The sequence below is a fragment of the Acipenser ruthenus genome, chromosome 3, assembly GCF_902713425.1.
Source record: "Acipenser ruthenus chromosome 3, fAciRut3.2 maternal haplotype, whole genome shotgun sequence".
Lineage (NCBI taxonomy): Eukaryota > Metazoa > Chordata > Actinopteri > Acipenseriformes > Acipenseridae > Acipenser > Acipenser ruthenus.
Window position 1 is genome coordinate 67,717,063 of NC_081191.1, and position 16,881 is coordinate 67,733,943.

General features: G+C 36.8%; 1 protein-coding gene across 23 annotated transcripts in view; it reads right to left on the reverse strand.

Moving 5' to 3' along the window:
* LOC117435732 (band 4.1-like protein 3) overlaps positions 1–16,881 on the reverse strand; it is a 63,219-nt gene continuing 46,338 nt past the window's right edge. For 6 of the 23 annotated variants that reach the window (XM_059015337.1, XM_059015317.1, XM_059015326.1 and 3 more), the window contains 15 exons: positions 16,240–16,806; positions 14,623–14,676; positions 13,568–13,603; positions 13,276–13,341; positions 12,466–12,657; positions 11,786–11,830; positions 10,551–10,655; positions 9,271–9,945; positions 8,428–8,544; positions 6,613–7,014; positions 3,491–3,619; positions 3,240–3,338; positions 2,780–2,860; positions 2,399–2,515; positions 1–1,140 (listed from right to left, as the gene is read on the reverse strand). In XM_059015337.1, coding sequence (XP_058871320.1) covers positions 2,405–2,515; positions 2,780–2,860; positions 3,240–3,338; positions 3,491–3,619; positions 6,613–7,014; positions 8,428–8,544; positions 9,271–9,945; positions 10,551–10,655; positions 11,786–11,830; positions 12,466–12,657; positions 13,276–13,341; positions 13,568–13,603; positions 14,623–14,676; positions 16,240–16,806 — 2,679 coding nt within the window. In that variant the 3' untranslated portion in view covers positions 1–1,140; positions 2,399–2,404. The remainder of the gene's footprint in view (positions 1,141–2,398; positions 2,516–2,779; positions 2,861–3,239; positions 3,339–3,490; positions 3,620–6,612; positions 7,015–8,427; positions 8,545–9,270; positions 9,946–10,550; positions 10,656–11,785; positions 11,831–12,465; positions 12,658–13,275; positions 13,342–13,567; positions 13,604–14,622; positions 14,677–16,239; positions 16,807–16,881) is intronic. The other 17 variants (XM_059015347.1, XM_059015459.1, XM_059015452.1 and 14 more) reach the window with 13 other exon arrangements.

Genomic DNA, 16,881 nt, shown 5'->3' on the forward strand with positions numbered 1-16,881 from the left:
TATTGTCAGTATATTTTATTAAAAACAAAAGACAAATTCATTGAAATGCATTTACCACTTTTATTTGACTAATACGGAAACATACATTCAACATGTATGGTACTGCAGCTGATGACGGGATGGAGTATAGCACATCCTTGACTTGGATACTTGTAAAACCATGGACACAAATATATTTTCAGCTCACACTGAAAGCAGCTATTCTCTGTACAGTTTAAGGCTTGGCTCTGCACTAGGAAGTCAATGTTGAGTGATTTATTGGACTCCACAGCAAGTTTCTGTGACTGATGAACAGATTCTACATACAATCAATTACTCTCATAATGTAAGTTACAGTCTGTTCTGCAAGCAGCATAGTCTCTTATTTTTTAGAGGTTTCTTTTTTTGCCACTAAAGGAATACTATATTTAGCCTTTCACCTTAACTTCAAACTTACTGGAAAAACAAAAATTATGTGATTCAAGTAAAAATGACTAAATCGTTACCCAAGAATAGTACTTTTCTGCCTAAGAAGCACATGTATGTAGCATAACAATTCATTTCAAAGTTTAAGGTTCACTGTTGTTTTGCAAGCAATATCAGTAAAATCAGATAAAATCCAGTTACAAGGTTCAAGGTGTTTGAGTAAACATATGAGCTCAGTAATGTTGGCACATCTAATGCATGGTTAAATATGCAAATTGCATGTACAGCCTATAGCATTTGGGGGGGGGGGGGGGGGGGGGATTTTATTATTATTAATAAATAAAAGGAAGCTACTTAAATTAGTATTTACTTGTTAACTCTCTACTATTAAAATGCAGAGATTAAAAGTGTTCTTTTATCTCTACTTCCATTGAAATGAGTGTGCAGGTATATTAGAACCCTGGGTAATTTCATTATTCTCTTAAATTTAAACAAATGCAACATTGCTTAAATTGTCATGCAATATGCATTTTCCAATGTTTTATTGGATTCATTTAGATTTACGTAAGCCAGCGTTCATAGAGTGATCGTGTAAGGGTGCTATTTTCTATGAGGTGCTCCAATGCAGTGAGATGCCCACGGGTGGATAGTGGCATATAAAATTAAAGCTGACTCCACAGACATCCTTATTCCTCATGATGTGTAAAAGTTTCTTCTGAAGTGTAGGCTTTATTCCTAAAAAAAATTAAAATGCATGCATTTGTCACAAGATCTTTGACCAAATCTGTTTCATAGATGATACTTGCTGGAATCCTAATTCTTTCCTTCAGTGTGTCTTATTACAGCACAGATGATGAACACCTCCACTGAACTCTATCTTCATGAGTGACTGAACAGGGCATAATTCTATATCATCAGTCTGTAACAACCTGCAATCATGCATTCATTATTAAAACAAACAGAAACAGTTTAGAAATACTTTACCTTGTATAACTCAACAAAGCCATCTCATTCAATGTAGAGTTCTGTACATAGTTCTACAGTTGGGTGTGACTAAGGTATAATAAAGTGATGTTACTTGCTACAAAAAAAGTAATTTGCTAAAATGCTTAATGTGTTTTCAAGTCCACATAATTGCATGTGGAAGATGATAAAGTTCAAGAGTGCAAAACTAGTGTAGAAAGCCATTTCAGTAGCCTTTCATGCATTTAACAAGTTTTATGTAAGATTTACTTACGGGTCAAAATGGAAACATGTTATAAAATATTTTTTTTGTACTTGATCTAATGAAATGCATGCAAATATATTGCTGTGCCAGCGCATGCCATTTTGTATTAAGCTTGATTATCCAAAAACAACTATAAAATCAAGCACACAAAGCCCAGTCTACTGAACATTATTCTAGTGTGGACTGTTTTTCGTGCAGCAAACCAAAGATATAATGCAAAAAAAGCTCACTGCTTCAAAATCCAGTGGATTTTGGTTATTCTCCAAAGGAAAAAAAGAAATGCCTTTAAAGTAATTACAGATTAAAGCATGTACATGTCATAATGCATTACATAGCAACTGTTAAAAATAAAATCATAAAAAACAAACACAAAATAAATACATATTAAATGCAAGGATCCATGGCAAAATGTGAGGGCTGGTTAGGAGCACAGACAAATGGAATACCACCAGCCTAAAGCCCCTCTAACTGGCATAGTTTAATTTTGTTCGATTTATCATTTTCGATTCAAGATAACCTTATTTTAGACAATTGAGGTGATTGCTTAAGTGAATTGTTTTTTTTTTTAAATTCCCATTAACCTTTTCATTACCAATTCTAATTACCTGGAAAAAGCAGAGTTTCCTTTCGTGAAAAACAAGCGAACCGCGGCTTTCTTTTCTTTGCCAGTGAGAGAGTCAGTTTTTGGTGATATAAAGGGTGGAGGTCCTGCGGCTTTTTTCCCCAGTTTGCAAGCTGACCGGTTGAGAGCTGCATTCCTCTTACCTGCCATCACTCTTCCCCATCCTCAGGCGTGATCTCTGTCTCTTTATGTACCACTACTTTGGTCACTGACATGTCAGGGTGCTGCTCTTTGGCCTCTTTAATTGCCTGAGCCAGGGCCTAGCTCAAGGAAACCAGAGTAGTGGGAAAACAAAGAGGAGGTGGATCATGCATGATCAGAAGCAGGGTGGAGATTCATGGTCATTTGTATCATTACAAAGGATAAATGTGATTACAACAGAATTATCAATTAAAAAAAAAAAAAAAATCACCACAGCATGCAAATCAAATCTAACTTCTTGAGATGCTTCTTGATTTGTTAAATATGTATTTTTTACAGTGCACATAAAAAAAAACCAAACACGTAAACAAAAATAATCTTACCTGGTCATGGTCAATATCAGCATCCCCAGTTATAACAATTCTCTTCTCAATTCTTGTTTCTGAAATGCCTCCCTTTACCGTCTGGGAATGAAAAAAAAAAAAAAATCATTATTTTCCCCACTTGGATTTTGAAACTACAAATACAGCACTCCTTTGAACTGCCATCTTAAATGTTGTCAGAAATATTAGCCCCCTAAGGAACCTGCAAAGTGCCAAAGTCAGCATTGTTTTTGAGCTTACATCCCATGACCTTCAGAGTAAGCAGTATGCATAGCAGCAGTACAAAACATAACGTGTTACACATGCCTTCACACCATCAGTGAATAGACTGCCCACAGCGAACTCCAATAAATGAATCAGTTTCCTTCCCTCTGACCTAATGCACTTATCCCATAAACAAACAACTCTAACATAATAACATTAAGAACAATCCTGTTTCTTAACCATACATTGGTGTTACCTTTGTGATATGTGTTGTAGTTGTAGTGCTTGTCGTTTCTGATGTGATGGTCTGGGCACTCATTAGAATACCCGGTTCTGCATCAGCACTGGCATCCCCCTTAAGATAGAAAGCAAAGAGAGATTTAACATCTGTGCAAGCCAATAGGTTGCACAATGCATATGCATACAAACAAAATTAATGTTTTAGTCAACAATATGTTTATTATATCTACCAATATCTATCTATCTATCTATCTGTCTATCTCTTACCTGGGATGACTCGTAAGTAATGGTTTTTGTCTCTGTGTGGATTACTGGCACTTCCTTAGTGGTGATCTCCTCTCTTTCTTCTTGAGTGATACTGCCAAAACTCACAGATTCTGTTTTCAAAACAGGCGGCTGTTTAAATACATAAATAAATAAATAAATAAATAAATAAATAAAATGAATTAAATAAAACTAGGTTGCACCAAGAACTTAAATTGGAAACTATGTTGTGTTTCTGAAAGGAGGAGCCTCCCTCTAATCACGTACGTAATCAAACCATTAAAATAGCCTTGTGGTTTCTTTGTTTGGTACTCCCCCACCTCGCAGCATGCCTTGTCCAAGAGAGCTAGGTGTCTGCCCGCCGGCTATAGCTGTCAATCATAGTCATTACATCACAGTTCTGCCAGCTCATGGGGCAGGGGCAGATGGCCCAGAGTGCGACTGGTCCTGCCTGCTGGCTATAGCTGTCAGTGATCATTGCATAACAGTTCAGCCGCACATGGGGCGGGGAAGGTGGCCCAGAGCGCCACTTGTCCTGCCCGCTGGCTAGAACTGTCTTCAATAAATAGTCATTACATCAGTTCAGCCAGCTCATGGGGCAGCTATCGAGCTCCAAATGGACAAGGCCGTGGGCCAAAGAGTATTACGTTTCATCATGGGCATGGCCATCTGTCAAATGCAAGAAAGAATTGTTCATTTCAAATCTTTTGGTGGATGTCTCCTTTTTGAATAAGCAAATCAGTGTTCTCGGAATTGCAAAAAACTATTTACACACACACACACAAAGCAATACATGCCAGCCAAAAAGCTGCCACAATACGCAGGGTGAACAAATCTGTCTAATATTTATATTGTGGCTTACTATATAGGTTCAATGCAGTGAGAAAAAAAAAATCTTTATAAGATTACCATTAAAACATAAATCATGCTTCAGCTCACAGTTGCAGTGGAGTGGTGAAGTGAAGCAGTCCACGAGTGCCAGGGTCAATGTGCCAGTTCACATGGGATCCCCAGCCAAGATAAACATTGGCACAGCCATAACTAATCTGTGCTCCTGCACACCAGACACTTATTTATTTATTTTTAAGTGTTTGTCCCGGCAATTGCTACAAGAATGTAACATGTGGAATGCACGTAGAAACTTAACGGCTACGTGACTGTGTACAGCTTCCTTTGGTTTCTTACTGAGAATGGACAATATTTGAGAATAAGCTATCGAGGGACAAAAAAATATATACACTGCTGTGCAAAAGTCTTAGACATGTTGCATTTTTCTACTCTGATGCATTATGAGCATCAACAATTTACTCAAAGCCTCCACTAGTGTTTACGACCATTATAACAACCTTGACTTGCATAAAGAAGGAAAAACATTGAGTGAAATAGCTTGCATCACTTGATTTTCAAGGTGTGGTATCCAAAGCATAATCAATCAACAAGTACAGAGAAACATCATCTGTAATTGACAAACCCAGGACTGCAAGACCCAAAAAGCTGTCTAACGAGGATGAGCAATACTTGAAGGTAATATCCTTAAGGAATAGAAAGAAGACAAGCACTGAATTTACAACAGAACTGGCGGAAGGAACAGGTGTCACTGTCCATCCATCAACAATCCAAAGCACCTTTGACCATTGTTCCATAGTCCAATTTCTATGTTCTTGTGCATATTTTAGCCTTTTATTCTTGTTCCCCTTTCTTAAGAGGTATTCTTACTGCAACACATCCTTTAAGTCCTGATTTCAAGAGTGACCTTCATACTGTTGATTTGATGGACAACAACACCTGTGCCTTCTGCCAGTTCTGTTGTCAATTCAACGTGTGTCTTCTTTATTCATTAAGGATGTTATCTTCAAGTATTGCTCATCCTTGTTGGACAGCTTTTTGGGTCTTCCAGTCCTGGGTTTGTCAAATACAGATGATGTTTCTCTGTACTTGTTGATTATGCTTCGGATACCATACCTTGAAAATCAAGTGATTCGAGCCATTTCACTCAATGTTTTTCCTTCTTTATGCAAGTCAAGGTTGTTTTAATAGTAGAAAACACTATTGGAGGCTTTGAGTAAATTGTTGATGCTCATAATGCATCAGAGTAGAAAAATGCAACATGTCCGAGACTTTTGCACAGCAGTGTATGTGCTGGAAAATCAGTTCTGCCTTCACAATGTTTTTGCTTTTATGGCTCTTGCTTAGTTAAACTGCTGATTAGAATTCTGCATGCTCCTTGTTACAGATGACACTTTTCAAAAGACACATATAAATTAAAATTTGTTTAGAGTTGGATTACTGTGTTCTTACAATTGACAGGATTGAAATCAGGAGTTTTTTACTTGAGGAATTATTTGAAAGCTAACCAGGTCGGCTGTATCCCCTGGTGATTTCTTCCTAAATTAAGTAGCACCCCACCTCACAGATATGCATAAACCAAGGAACGACGAACAGCACAAGCTCTGTTAAAATACACAGTATTTGTTTCACAAGGCATTTTTTAATGATGTAGAGCGCTTCAGGCACTTTATAAAATCTCTATTGTATTGGAACTTTCTTTTAGTCAAATTGATACTAAATTACAATAAATTTTTAAGTATGCTGTCCAAAATGTCTATACATTTTTTGATTTATGGAATTAAATCATGAACAGTATATAACATCTTAAAGGTTGTTAAATGTAGACTAACAAAATGTTAAGAAAAGCACCAAAGGCAGAAGCAGACATAAATTCATCCCTTCCAAACACCTTCATGCAGCATGCTGTAAGTAAAGTTTGTACAATGAAAGATGGTTAATGGTCGGTTCATGACAGGAATGAAGCCATTGAAGGGGTTGGAACAATTTCCCACTCCAGGTGAAATGACTCAGGAAGTGCAAGACAGTCTTCAAACAGAGATTTATTTAACTTAAAGTTGTATATTTTAAAAAGAAAATACATGTTTGCTAAAACATGGGTTTCTTTCAAAACTGCGCAAGACCTATATAATGAATGGATGAGCATGGCAGATAAAATGTATGGAATTATTTTGTTAGCTAGAATTGCTTTAAGAGTGGCAGGAGTTTCTAAAAAAAAAAAAAAAGTGGGTCAGAAATGGATCACACTATAGGAGGATTAAATAGGGGCTTCCAGTTACCTCAAAGTGAGGCTTATCTGAAGATTCATCTGAAATCGAGGTATCCTGCTGCTGCCTTTGTTCCTGGGAAGATGCATCAACACTCCCAACCTGGTCAGTTACAGCTTGGTTGCCCTGATCCCTCTCCTCTTTGCTAGCATCCTTGGCCTCTGAAGAACCCTCTTCCCCCTTCCGGCAAGATGGAACAGCAGAGTCTGCATGCACTGCAGCAGCAGCAACAGCAGCAGTAGCAGCAGCAACAGCAAGAGCAGCATCACTTGCATGCACAGTCACCCCACGCTCCTCCTCCTCCTTCAACAAAACTGTCTCCTGAACAACCTTCATCAGCGATTGCTCCTGCTGGTGAACCTCCTGCTTCAATGTCTGAGAGATGCCTTTACGCTCCACCTTCATCTCCGACACCTGGAACACAAAATACAAAAGGGAACAGATCAGACAAGTGTTTACAAAGGAAAATAAAAGCGTAGGGGGAAGGGAAACACTGTCAAAGAGTTATGAGGGACTTGGTAAGATAAAGTGCTTGCAGTAAAAAAAAAAAAAAAAAGTAGTATCAGTGAATGGTTGCAATACATTTCTTTTTTTTTTTTTAAACTGAGCATAATAACTTGATAGTCAAAATGATCCAATCCACCTGTTTACAGGATTGCTTTGGTGCTACATGCGTAAAGAGTAGGGCTGTTAATCGCAGTTAACGTCTGCGATTAACGCGTAAATGTTTTTAGAGATTAATTTTAACATACGTTAATCGCACTGCTGTGTTTTGAGCCTTTCGGCACACCGTACTTCAATCCCGGCTGCCGCAACATTGGATTGAGTGTTTGAGTGCAGTTATTGTTTAAATAGAAAGGTAGTCACTGAACCACTTAATGGAGCAAAGCACTAAAAATGAATGGGATTTTTTAAAAAAAAATTTGACGGCTCAATGGACAGAAAGACGCTTACTTCGATACTGTCAAAGTGAGTTCCAGTATCACACACGAGTACATCTAGTCTGCTGCGTGCTGAACACGCCTTCATCTCTCAAAATACACTAGCAGCTCTTCTGCTACAGACAATGGCTATGTTTCCATTAAGATATTGAAGCGAATAACGTCTGTCCATCACTTCCCACTAGTTTATTATTCACAAAAAAAAAATTATTCTGAAAGTATTCTCGGGTGAAAATCTAACCATAATATTTGACCGGTGTACTTGAATACTATACTTTTTGTATTGTAAAATTCAGTATGTTAGGCTACCTACAGCTTGATTTGTTTTACCCCATAAGAATCTTAATTAACTGTTATTTTAGTTATAGCCTACTATAAGGGTAGCCTACTATTTTCTCATAGATTACAGGAGCATTTTCACCTTTTTTTGTAATTTATGAGAAATGTTACAGTTAAGGATAAAAAAAAACAATAGCATCAGTAATAAAACAACCTTAAATTAGATGGATGTAGTAATTGTAACAATTTAATATGCGATTAAAACCGAGATTAAGATTAATTTTTTTTAAATCGTGAGATTAATCGCGATTAATTTTTTTAATCGGTTGACAGCCCTAGTAAGGAGTATGTGAAATATGCAAGTAAGGCACCAGGTCTGCTGCAAAGCATTTAGTTACATCTTATTTTAATTGGCATGATGTTCAACAATTATTTGAAATTTAAAGCTGTGTTGCTATAAATGCCCTTTGAAAAGCAAGTGAGTGTTTGGAGGGTGGTAGTTTGGGAGGTGGTGGGTATTTTATTTTTTGTGAAAATATTAAACCATTTTAGATATTAAATTAGGTTATGCAGTTTGAAGGTTATTGTTCCAGAAAAAAAAGGCCACCTGAGCCAAACTACGTGAAGCAGAAGTAGCCCACTCCACATTGCTGTATTGATCTCTTGCTGAATCTATTAAAGTGGAGAAGTCTTTATCATCCATTTCACCAGAGGTCTGTTTAGTCTAAGTAGACAAAGAAATACAGAGTCAACAAATACAAGATAAGACAAACACAGACAACAGGGACAGACTTCACAAACAAAAGAAAGAAGAAGAAAGTAGGCTTAGATTATAATACTTCGTGCCTTATTCATAAAAGTTAACTTAATTGTCCGCAAAACTTAATTGTGGGTGAATCGTCAATACATTAATGGCTAAAATTGGTTTTGTTTTTCAATTGCAATTATTAAATGAGAAAGTTGCAATTTTTTTTAAAACACACTTTTTTGAATATGGCATATGTAATTTAAAAAGCAAAACAAAAGCAGCTGAAACACTTGTTAGCACAGAATATATCAAAAGTCAAACTGCGGATTAGAGAAGCAGTGCTATGTTGTCAGAGGGCGAGTCAGTTTTGTCAAGCAAAAAAAAAACCACAAGTTTTACTTGGAAATAAGCCTGTGCAGCCAAGCAGTCTGCATCTCCCACAGACCCTAATGAAGGGATATCGCTTACATATTGGGAGATTATGTTCATCTTAAACAGCCAATGACTCAGTATATTAAGGTGAATGATTTGTGTCATTTTTAGTCATAACACTGAAGCGAAGCAGCAGAGGTGAGCTGAAGTATCTTAAGCATTCAGAGCTTTCGTCAAAAAGTTGGCCTATAAAAACTCATGCTGCAAATTGTAACCAAGGGGAGGGTGGGTAAGGAGGCACATCACATCAGCAGAAAAGTCATTAGTTACCACCACTCTTGTAGCAGCTGAGGATTTGGTTACAAAATGAGCAGTAGCAACATTAAAAGGCTGCTCCCCATGAAGTTTCCACTGGGCTTTGTCATTCTGTATGACATCATCCATTTGCAAAGCCTTCTCTTCCAGCTGGCCAGCACTTTCCTTCCGGATATGTTTACCTTGTTCATCATGCAGCTCTGTGAAAACTGTTTCTATTAAACGTTTTGTATAGGCCCCAGAGGCAAGGGGAGTCTTGGCTTCTTTGATCGTTACTAAAGCCCCTTTATCCCCAGATAGTGCAGCTTTCTCAGAATCGAGCTCCAGAACTTCATACTCAGCCGAAACAGGAAATATTTTAACAGTGGAAGAGTGGTCCATCTTTCTTTTATCCTCCAGTGAGTACTGCACGGACTTGTCTCCATCTCTGAATCGCGTTGTCATGGTCACAATTTTCCCAGATTGGGTGTCATATGACTTTCCCAAGGTGTATGCTTTCTGTTTTAGCTCTTCCTCCTTCATTTCTCTTCGGTAGTCTTCAAGGGTTCTGATTTTACTGCCACGGCTGCTTTGAGCTCCATCAGAAACAGTACTAGTGACTGCCATTACTTTATAGGTGACAACATTGTTCATTTCGCTTGGGACTACCTTAGCTGGCATTTTGTCTACAATAACCCAGTCATCAGAACCCTATATTCGAAATATAAAAACTACATTAGCAAAAAAATTGCTTTTAACTGCGAGTGCATTTCAAGTAGTTTAATCATACAATCCAAAATCAAAAGATTTACCAACTACACTTAACAATTACTTCAATAAGCCTTTACAGAAATGTATAGAGTGCTCCCTTGTCATTTCACAACAGAATTTTGTTAAAAGCACAGTTCAACTTTATGGTTTCGATAATTTACTGTATAAAGTCCCTTCAATTATTCATGGTTTTCAATATTTCATTTTTATTTATTTATGTGAAAGTCAAATAGTGAAACAAGGGAGCACTGTATTGGTATGTTGCAGGTTAAAAAAAGCCATAGATGGTTATTCCAGATAACAGAAATTGAGGAAGAAAAACAGATTTCCCGGTACAGTAGAGTAGCTAATTTCATCCCCTGTAGACAAACAATTTGGCTTCAGTCAAGAATTCTAACTCCAGTTTAAGACTCAAATTAAGAAATAAAACATTAAAATAAAAAGTTTACTAAAGAGTCATACAAGACAAAAATGTCACAATAAGCCTGGTCTGTACTTACAGTGTAATATTTTTTGTTTGGTAAAAAAAGTTATATAAAAGTAACCTCAGGGGATGATGGAATAGTCTTCAGCATCGTAATGTGATGAGAAGAGGAGATCATGCTGCCAGATGTAAACCCCTCTTTCACAGTCTTCTCATTGTACACAAACTAGTGTAAAAACCAGGGAGATTCCAAACAGCAGCGTCAGTGTACATGCTAACTCCCAACTAGTGCCTCAAGATTTGTATGTTGACACTAAAAGGGTCCATTAATGATCAATTAATTTATTGAGTCTGACAATATGGCTAGTACACCACTAAACCCTCAGATAAAAAAGGGAAAAGGGGGCAATATAGTAGGAGAAATGAAATAATTAAATCAATGTCAATTTCTGTATAAACATCAGTACACTCTTATTTAAAGGAAATCATACAAGGAGTTCTCCTAAGTAATTTACTGTTCTTTATTTTCATCCTAATTTAAAACTGGCAATCGTACGGCACATGCTCAGTTGCTTCAGTGGCTGGAGCCATGCAAAGACACATTAAGAATGTGTATCAGAATTGAGGAAGACATGTAAAAAGAAAAGCACAGGAACAATGAGGGTTTGGAAAGATAAAATAGTATGTGAACAACAAAAGGACAGGAATACAAAAAGACGGCTTGAAAAACAAATAAAATACGAGATACATAAAAGTTATCATGCTTGAATACAGATGTGCCCTTCTAGAAGCCAAATTTACAATTAAGACACAAGAATATTATATAGTGTCATAATTGTATGTATTGTACATCATATTGATTAGGAGCTTGATTAAATAAATGGCTGAGTATTTATAAAAGGCCTTATAAGCAACATTTAAAAATGTATATTCTTAATAGCACGAGCCCTCTTATCACTAGTCCCCCTTTTCTATTGTTGTAGCTCTTTCGGTTCTTTGCTTGTGTTTTCTATTTCAATTTAGAATAATGCAGATATTACAAAATCAATGCTACACTTAAATCACTTCATGTGCTGCAGTTCAAACTAAATGGTCAATTCGTTATGTGACCGACAGTAAAGGTACCAGGATTCAACATCTTCCCTTTAACAGTACTGTTTTTGAAATACTTGCACATCGTTACAAAATGCAAAAAGTGAAGAATCAAAATTCTCAAGACAATATAACTGTTCCATCAAGAAATCTTATAGGTGTTATCATGAGTTTAGAGACGGGTCGCAAAAGACCAAGACAAGTCGAGGCAATGAGATATCCACGCAATGAGAAAATAACATATAGACTGAAAACAAAACCTACCTCTAGGGTTTCATCTGCTTTTACTTTAGCCGATTCTTCTTTTGTCTGTTTGTCAAAACACAAATATTAAGTCACGAAAAGCAACAATAATAATAAAAAAAAGTGTTATAAAATAAAACGACACCCCTTCCAGCCAAATTCAGGACTGAAAAAGTTTGTTACAGGTAAATAGGTCACAACCATAAAATACATTCCTTTTTTATGGTAATTTTTCAATACACATGTTCTTTAAAACAGGTCATATTGGAAGTCAACAAAAAGGCCTGTTTTTTTCACCTGCTGGGAAACAACTTTATTGACAAAACCTGTAGTCACAGTTCAGGGATTGCTTTAAATGCATCATAAATTTTACTTGACACAGCAATCTCAGACCATTCAAGTTACTTAATTCGTTAATATCTCAGAAAGTCTTGCTTGGGAAACACAGACCTGATACTGAATGTAAAGAGACATGAAGCTAAGACTAACATTACAGCCTTGTTCTGAAAAAACTCCATGAGTGCATGTACTGTTTGGAGTGATTCAAAGTGGTAAGAAAACATAACGAACAGCCCTACAGAGGGTGAAATCTCATGGGAGATTGCTCCCTGAATTTGTGTGCGAATGTGGCATTTTCTAGAATTTTTAAAAGGATCACTATGGCCCTAGAATGTTTATTTATAGAAAGCAGGCAAACTCACTTCCTCAGGCACAAGGGGTTCAATCATTGGAGCGTCTTCCAGTCTCGGGGCAGTCCGCACTGGGGACGTAGAGAGCCTCTTCTCCCACTCCGTAAGTCCAGCACCATCTGTGGTTGTTTCCAAAAACGTTCGTTTCAACTCGCTGATGTTGGTTTGGTGTTTCAATAACTCTTCTTCAGTCTTAATTGTGTCCTGTCATAGAAAAAAAAAGATGTTTTTTTTCCCTAAAACATTTGGATCAACCAAGGGGCCAAGTGAATTCTAAATGGTTTTAGGGTGCAAGAACATTTCTTAGTACATGTATGTCTCGACAAATCAACAACCATGCTGCTGATTGCACCAAATTATATATTTGTATGAAAAATGATATATCAAAACAAGTAAAGGAATGTCTAAAAATGTTCTGTTAGCATGATAACATTAAAACGTCTTTATAAACTTAGTGGTGCCATCTTTTAAAAGACTGAGATATCGAGCGGTCTAGACATGAATAACATTTCTGACTTACAGAAGCTCTACATTAGAATTCCACTGATTACAATAGTTAGACAGCTCACTTTGGCAAATTGAAGCTGTTACGTCAAGCATTAAAAAACATTTGGTTAAATTAAAGATTAATATTATAAATAAAAATAAGTGGTTTCCTATGAACAAAGTGAAATGTCAAAATCTTAATTTGATTAGTAAAAAGGCTATCCATCATCAGCCTACATGTTAGAACCATATGCCTCCATGCATCACACTCCAAGCTCTAGCTGTGACCCAAAAGCCACACATGCACTTTTATTTATTTTTTTTTTTTTTACCAACCTCTAACATCAGATTACTATGTTTGACAAATATATTTTCCCCTTTTATTCGCCTTATAAAACTATTCTGTAAAATAAAAAGAACAAAAAAATCTACTTATTTATACATTGTAACAAGGATGATTGGGGGCATGCATTCGTTTTTAAATATAATTCTCTTTTCCAACTTGTGGAGAAGAAAAATAAAAAAGAGAGAAAAAAACACATCTTTAGAATAACTAATAATGCACACTTAATCACATTGAAATGTTTGCTGTGAGGAACACACTGTAATAATAGTTATCCCCCGGTACCTGTGGCTTTATTTCAGACTCATCTTCTTGATCCGACTGTCAGCATTAAGCAGGGTTGGGAAAAGAAAATCTTTATTAAAACACAAATTACTTTTTCAGTCAAATTATAGACCCCTGTTGAAAAGTGGCGCAACACATGAAACAGAAGCCAACAGAGTATATTATCACATCAAAAAGCAATTACTAAGTGAGTAAACCCTACTGACGCTGAAGTACTCCCGAGTACTCCCCAAAGAGGGAGCTTACCTCACAATGGGAGGGTTGCAAGGTCTCCTCAATCATGCTGACTCTTTGTGAAGAGAATGACCAATGCCCCGCCTTGCCCCCCCCAACCAGGTCTGGACTATATCCATTCCATTTAAAAAATAAATATAAAAAGGTTATATTATGCAAGCTAAAAATGTTGGTGAAATATGTGCACAGTCTGCACATATTATAAAAAAGTAAAAACTTTGCTTAATATCAAAGCAAATCGTTAGATCAATATCATCAACCAAATAATAATACAAAACCAAATCACAAGGCTGTAATGAAAGTCAGGTAGATTGAACTTCTTAAGGAATGTTGTTGGTTGGCATGGGTACAGGCTCGCACAACAGAAACGGAATTTCATTCACGAATCACTCTTGAAACGCTCAGCACTTCACTGAGCGAGTCTATCATTCAATGGAGTGTGACTACATTCACTGTTCAGGGAAGAGCTGCAGCACTGTAGCAATCTTTCCCTGTGCTGAAAGCATTTCCAAGCAGATTCACCAGTTACACGATCAGCCTTTCATACAGTAGAAACTCAATGATTATTATTTAGCACTTTTTTTTGCTGTTGCATTTTTTTCATGGATATATTTTCTATTCAACTGTACCAGTACCTTAAATTAAAAAAAAAATAAGACAAACTAATGTATAATATTGAGTGGACACAGGATTTATAAGATCTGTTTTTACACACCCCAATTTATCCCCCCCCCCCCCCCCAAAGAAAATAAGAAAAAACACAACTGATTACAGTAAGAACACCTTTGAAGTGCTTGAGGTAGATGACTCTGTGTACAAACCTCTGTGGCTGTAGTTTCACCATCAACTGCAGTGTCTGTGTGCTCGCTGTCAGTCTGTTTTGTAACACATGTACCCAGGTTCCAAATGGAAAGTAGGAACAAAGAGAAATCCATCTTGTTAGTTATGCTAATCTTTGCCTCAGACGCTACAGTCATTCATTTATTATAGTTTGTGGACTGTGGTAATGGACAAGCTTTCAACACAGGCAGCAAAATAATAATAAAAAAGCAAGCTTAATTTCATAGCTGGAACAGGCTCAGAGGAAGTACAAACCTCAAGGCAGACACTCTTCTAAAATCTCACATACAACACATTTATCTAAAAATCAGTCCAATAGCCAAACCAAAAGAACATTTCTTTGCTGGACTTTGTTAAGAAAGCCAGGTGTCCAAGTGAATCCTTATTTGTATTGAGCAGTGGTTTATATAAATTAAGTTAGCTAGCCCCAAACAGAGTGGTCCAACCCCAGTTTTAACCTTACTTAAATTTGGCAAAATGCAGTTGCCACTTATTTGTTAAACAAAAAAAAATATATATATATATACAAAAAATTAAGCTACTATAACAGTCACCTGACTTTCAGGCCCTCATCTTCCCCTTCCGTTGATACTGTTAGCTATGAGACAATGAGTGTAGCAGTCTGTCTGCATTACAATATTATCCGATCTTCTAAAAGATCCCCTATTGATTAAAGTGCTGTACACTAATTGTCCATTATTCTCAATTTGATTGTTAGACACCCCTACAAAAAGCTTAAATGGCACCAAGGTAAAACATGTGTCAGTTTACTCAATAACTACAAAATGACAGCATATCATTCAAGGCCTGTAGGATTTGTTTATTGTTGCTTTTGTTTTTTAAATCTTGTCAGAGTTAGCCAAATATAATCTTATGTTTCACCGATTTTTTGGCAAATGACAATGCAGAGAAACTCCTACTTTAAATATACTAATGATTTTTGTATGTTTTTTTTTTTTGGTTTTTTTTTTGACATGCAGCTTTTCAAACAAGCCTACCATTCTACATCTTACAAACTACATGATTGTGTGGGTTAGACACAAAGTACTGAAGATTTTGATATTAGTTATTTCATTTCAGAACTGTAATAGGAATGGTTTATCCTGCAAATAAAGGACTTGCTTCATCATGAAATCCTTAAACATGTGTCTGATACCATTATAAAATGTTTATATTATAAGTTTGAGATAGATGTGTGTGTGTGCTTGTTTAAAAAAAAAACAAAAAAAAAACACATATTTCTTTATTATAGATCAGAAATAAAGTGAAAAGCTCAATCATGAAGCAGCTTGTGTTTCTTGTTTTAAAAATTTCAGTATTTATAGTGTGGAGATTATATACAATAGTAACGTGATAAAAAAAATAAAATAAAAAAAGGCTAGATTTCATTTTGTGCCTAACACACACAAAAATAAATAAATAAATAAATAAATAAATAAATAAATAAAAATACAGTATTTGTGTCACACTAAGCTTCTAAGAAGCAAAAGGCAGAAATGAGGTTCTGAAAGTAGGACCACTACGGCAGCATTGTAACACAGATTAGGACTGAAGCACTGAACACATAAAAAAAGTGTGTTCTAGGCCGAGGTACACACCTCTTCCTCTGAACTGTCACTCAGGTCATTGTCAAGTGAGGCACTCAAAGAGGCCGCCTTGGGCTCCAGGTAGCAGAGGCACAAAGCCAGGGGGAAGGAGAGGGTGAGAGCGTAGGGAACTGAGAACGAGGCTGACAGCAGGAAGAAAAAGATGAACAGCAAACAGGGAGCAAGAGAGGGCGACTGGATGGGGAGAAAGTGCTGAATGCTTTCAGGTAAGAAAGTAACTTCCGAAATGTCGGGGAAGGAAAGGTAACCATCGTCATCCAGGAAGGACGGCAGATCTGGGAGATGCAAGGAGAAGGAAAACAAGGTCCCGCCTTTTTTGTCTTTTTTCTGCTTATAACGTGAAACCACTGGATCCTGTTCGTCTATGTGAACCGGTGGTTTCTTTTCCGAATCCGGCTGCCCGGGATTACTGACAGCACCATGTTTGGTGGGGCTGGCGGAACCTGCTCTTTTACGAGCGTTCTCCTTGCGTCTCCTGCGGATCTTTGTTGATGAGACAGGGGAAGCAGAATGCAAAGGTTCAGAGCAGGATGGATAAGTGCGGAATAAAGAAAGCAGCTGCAGATGAAGGGGATACAGATAACAAGAGGAAAGCACACACATACATACATACAAATACAGTACAGGATCAAA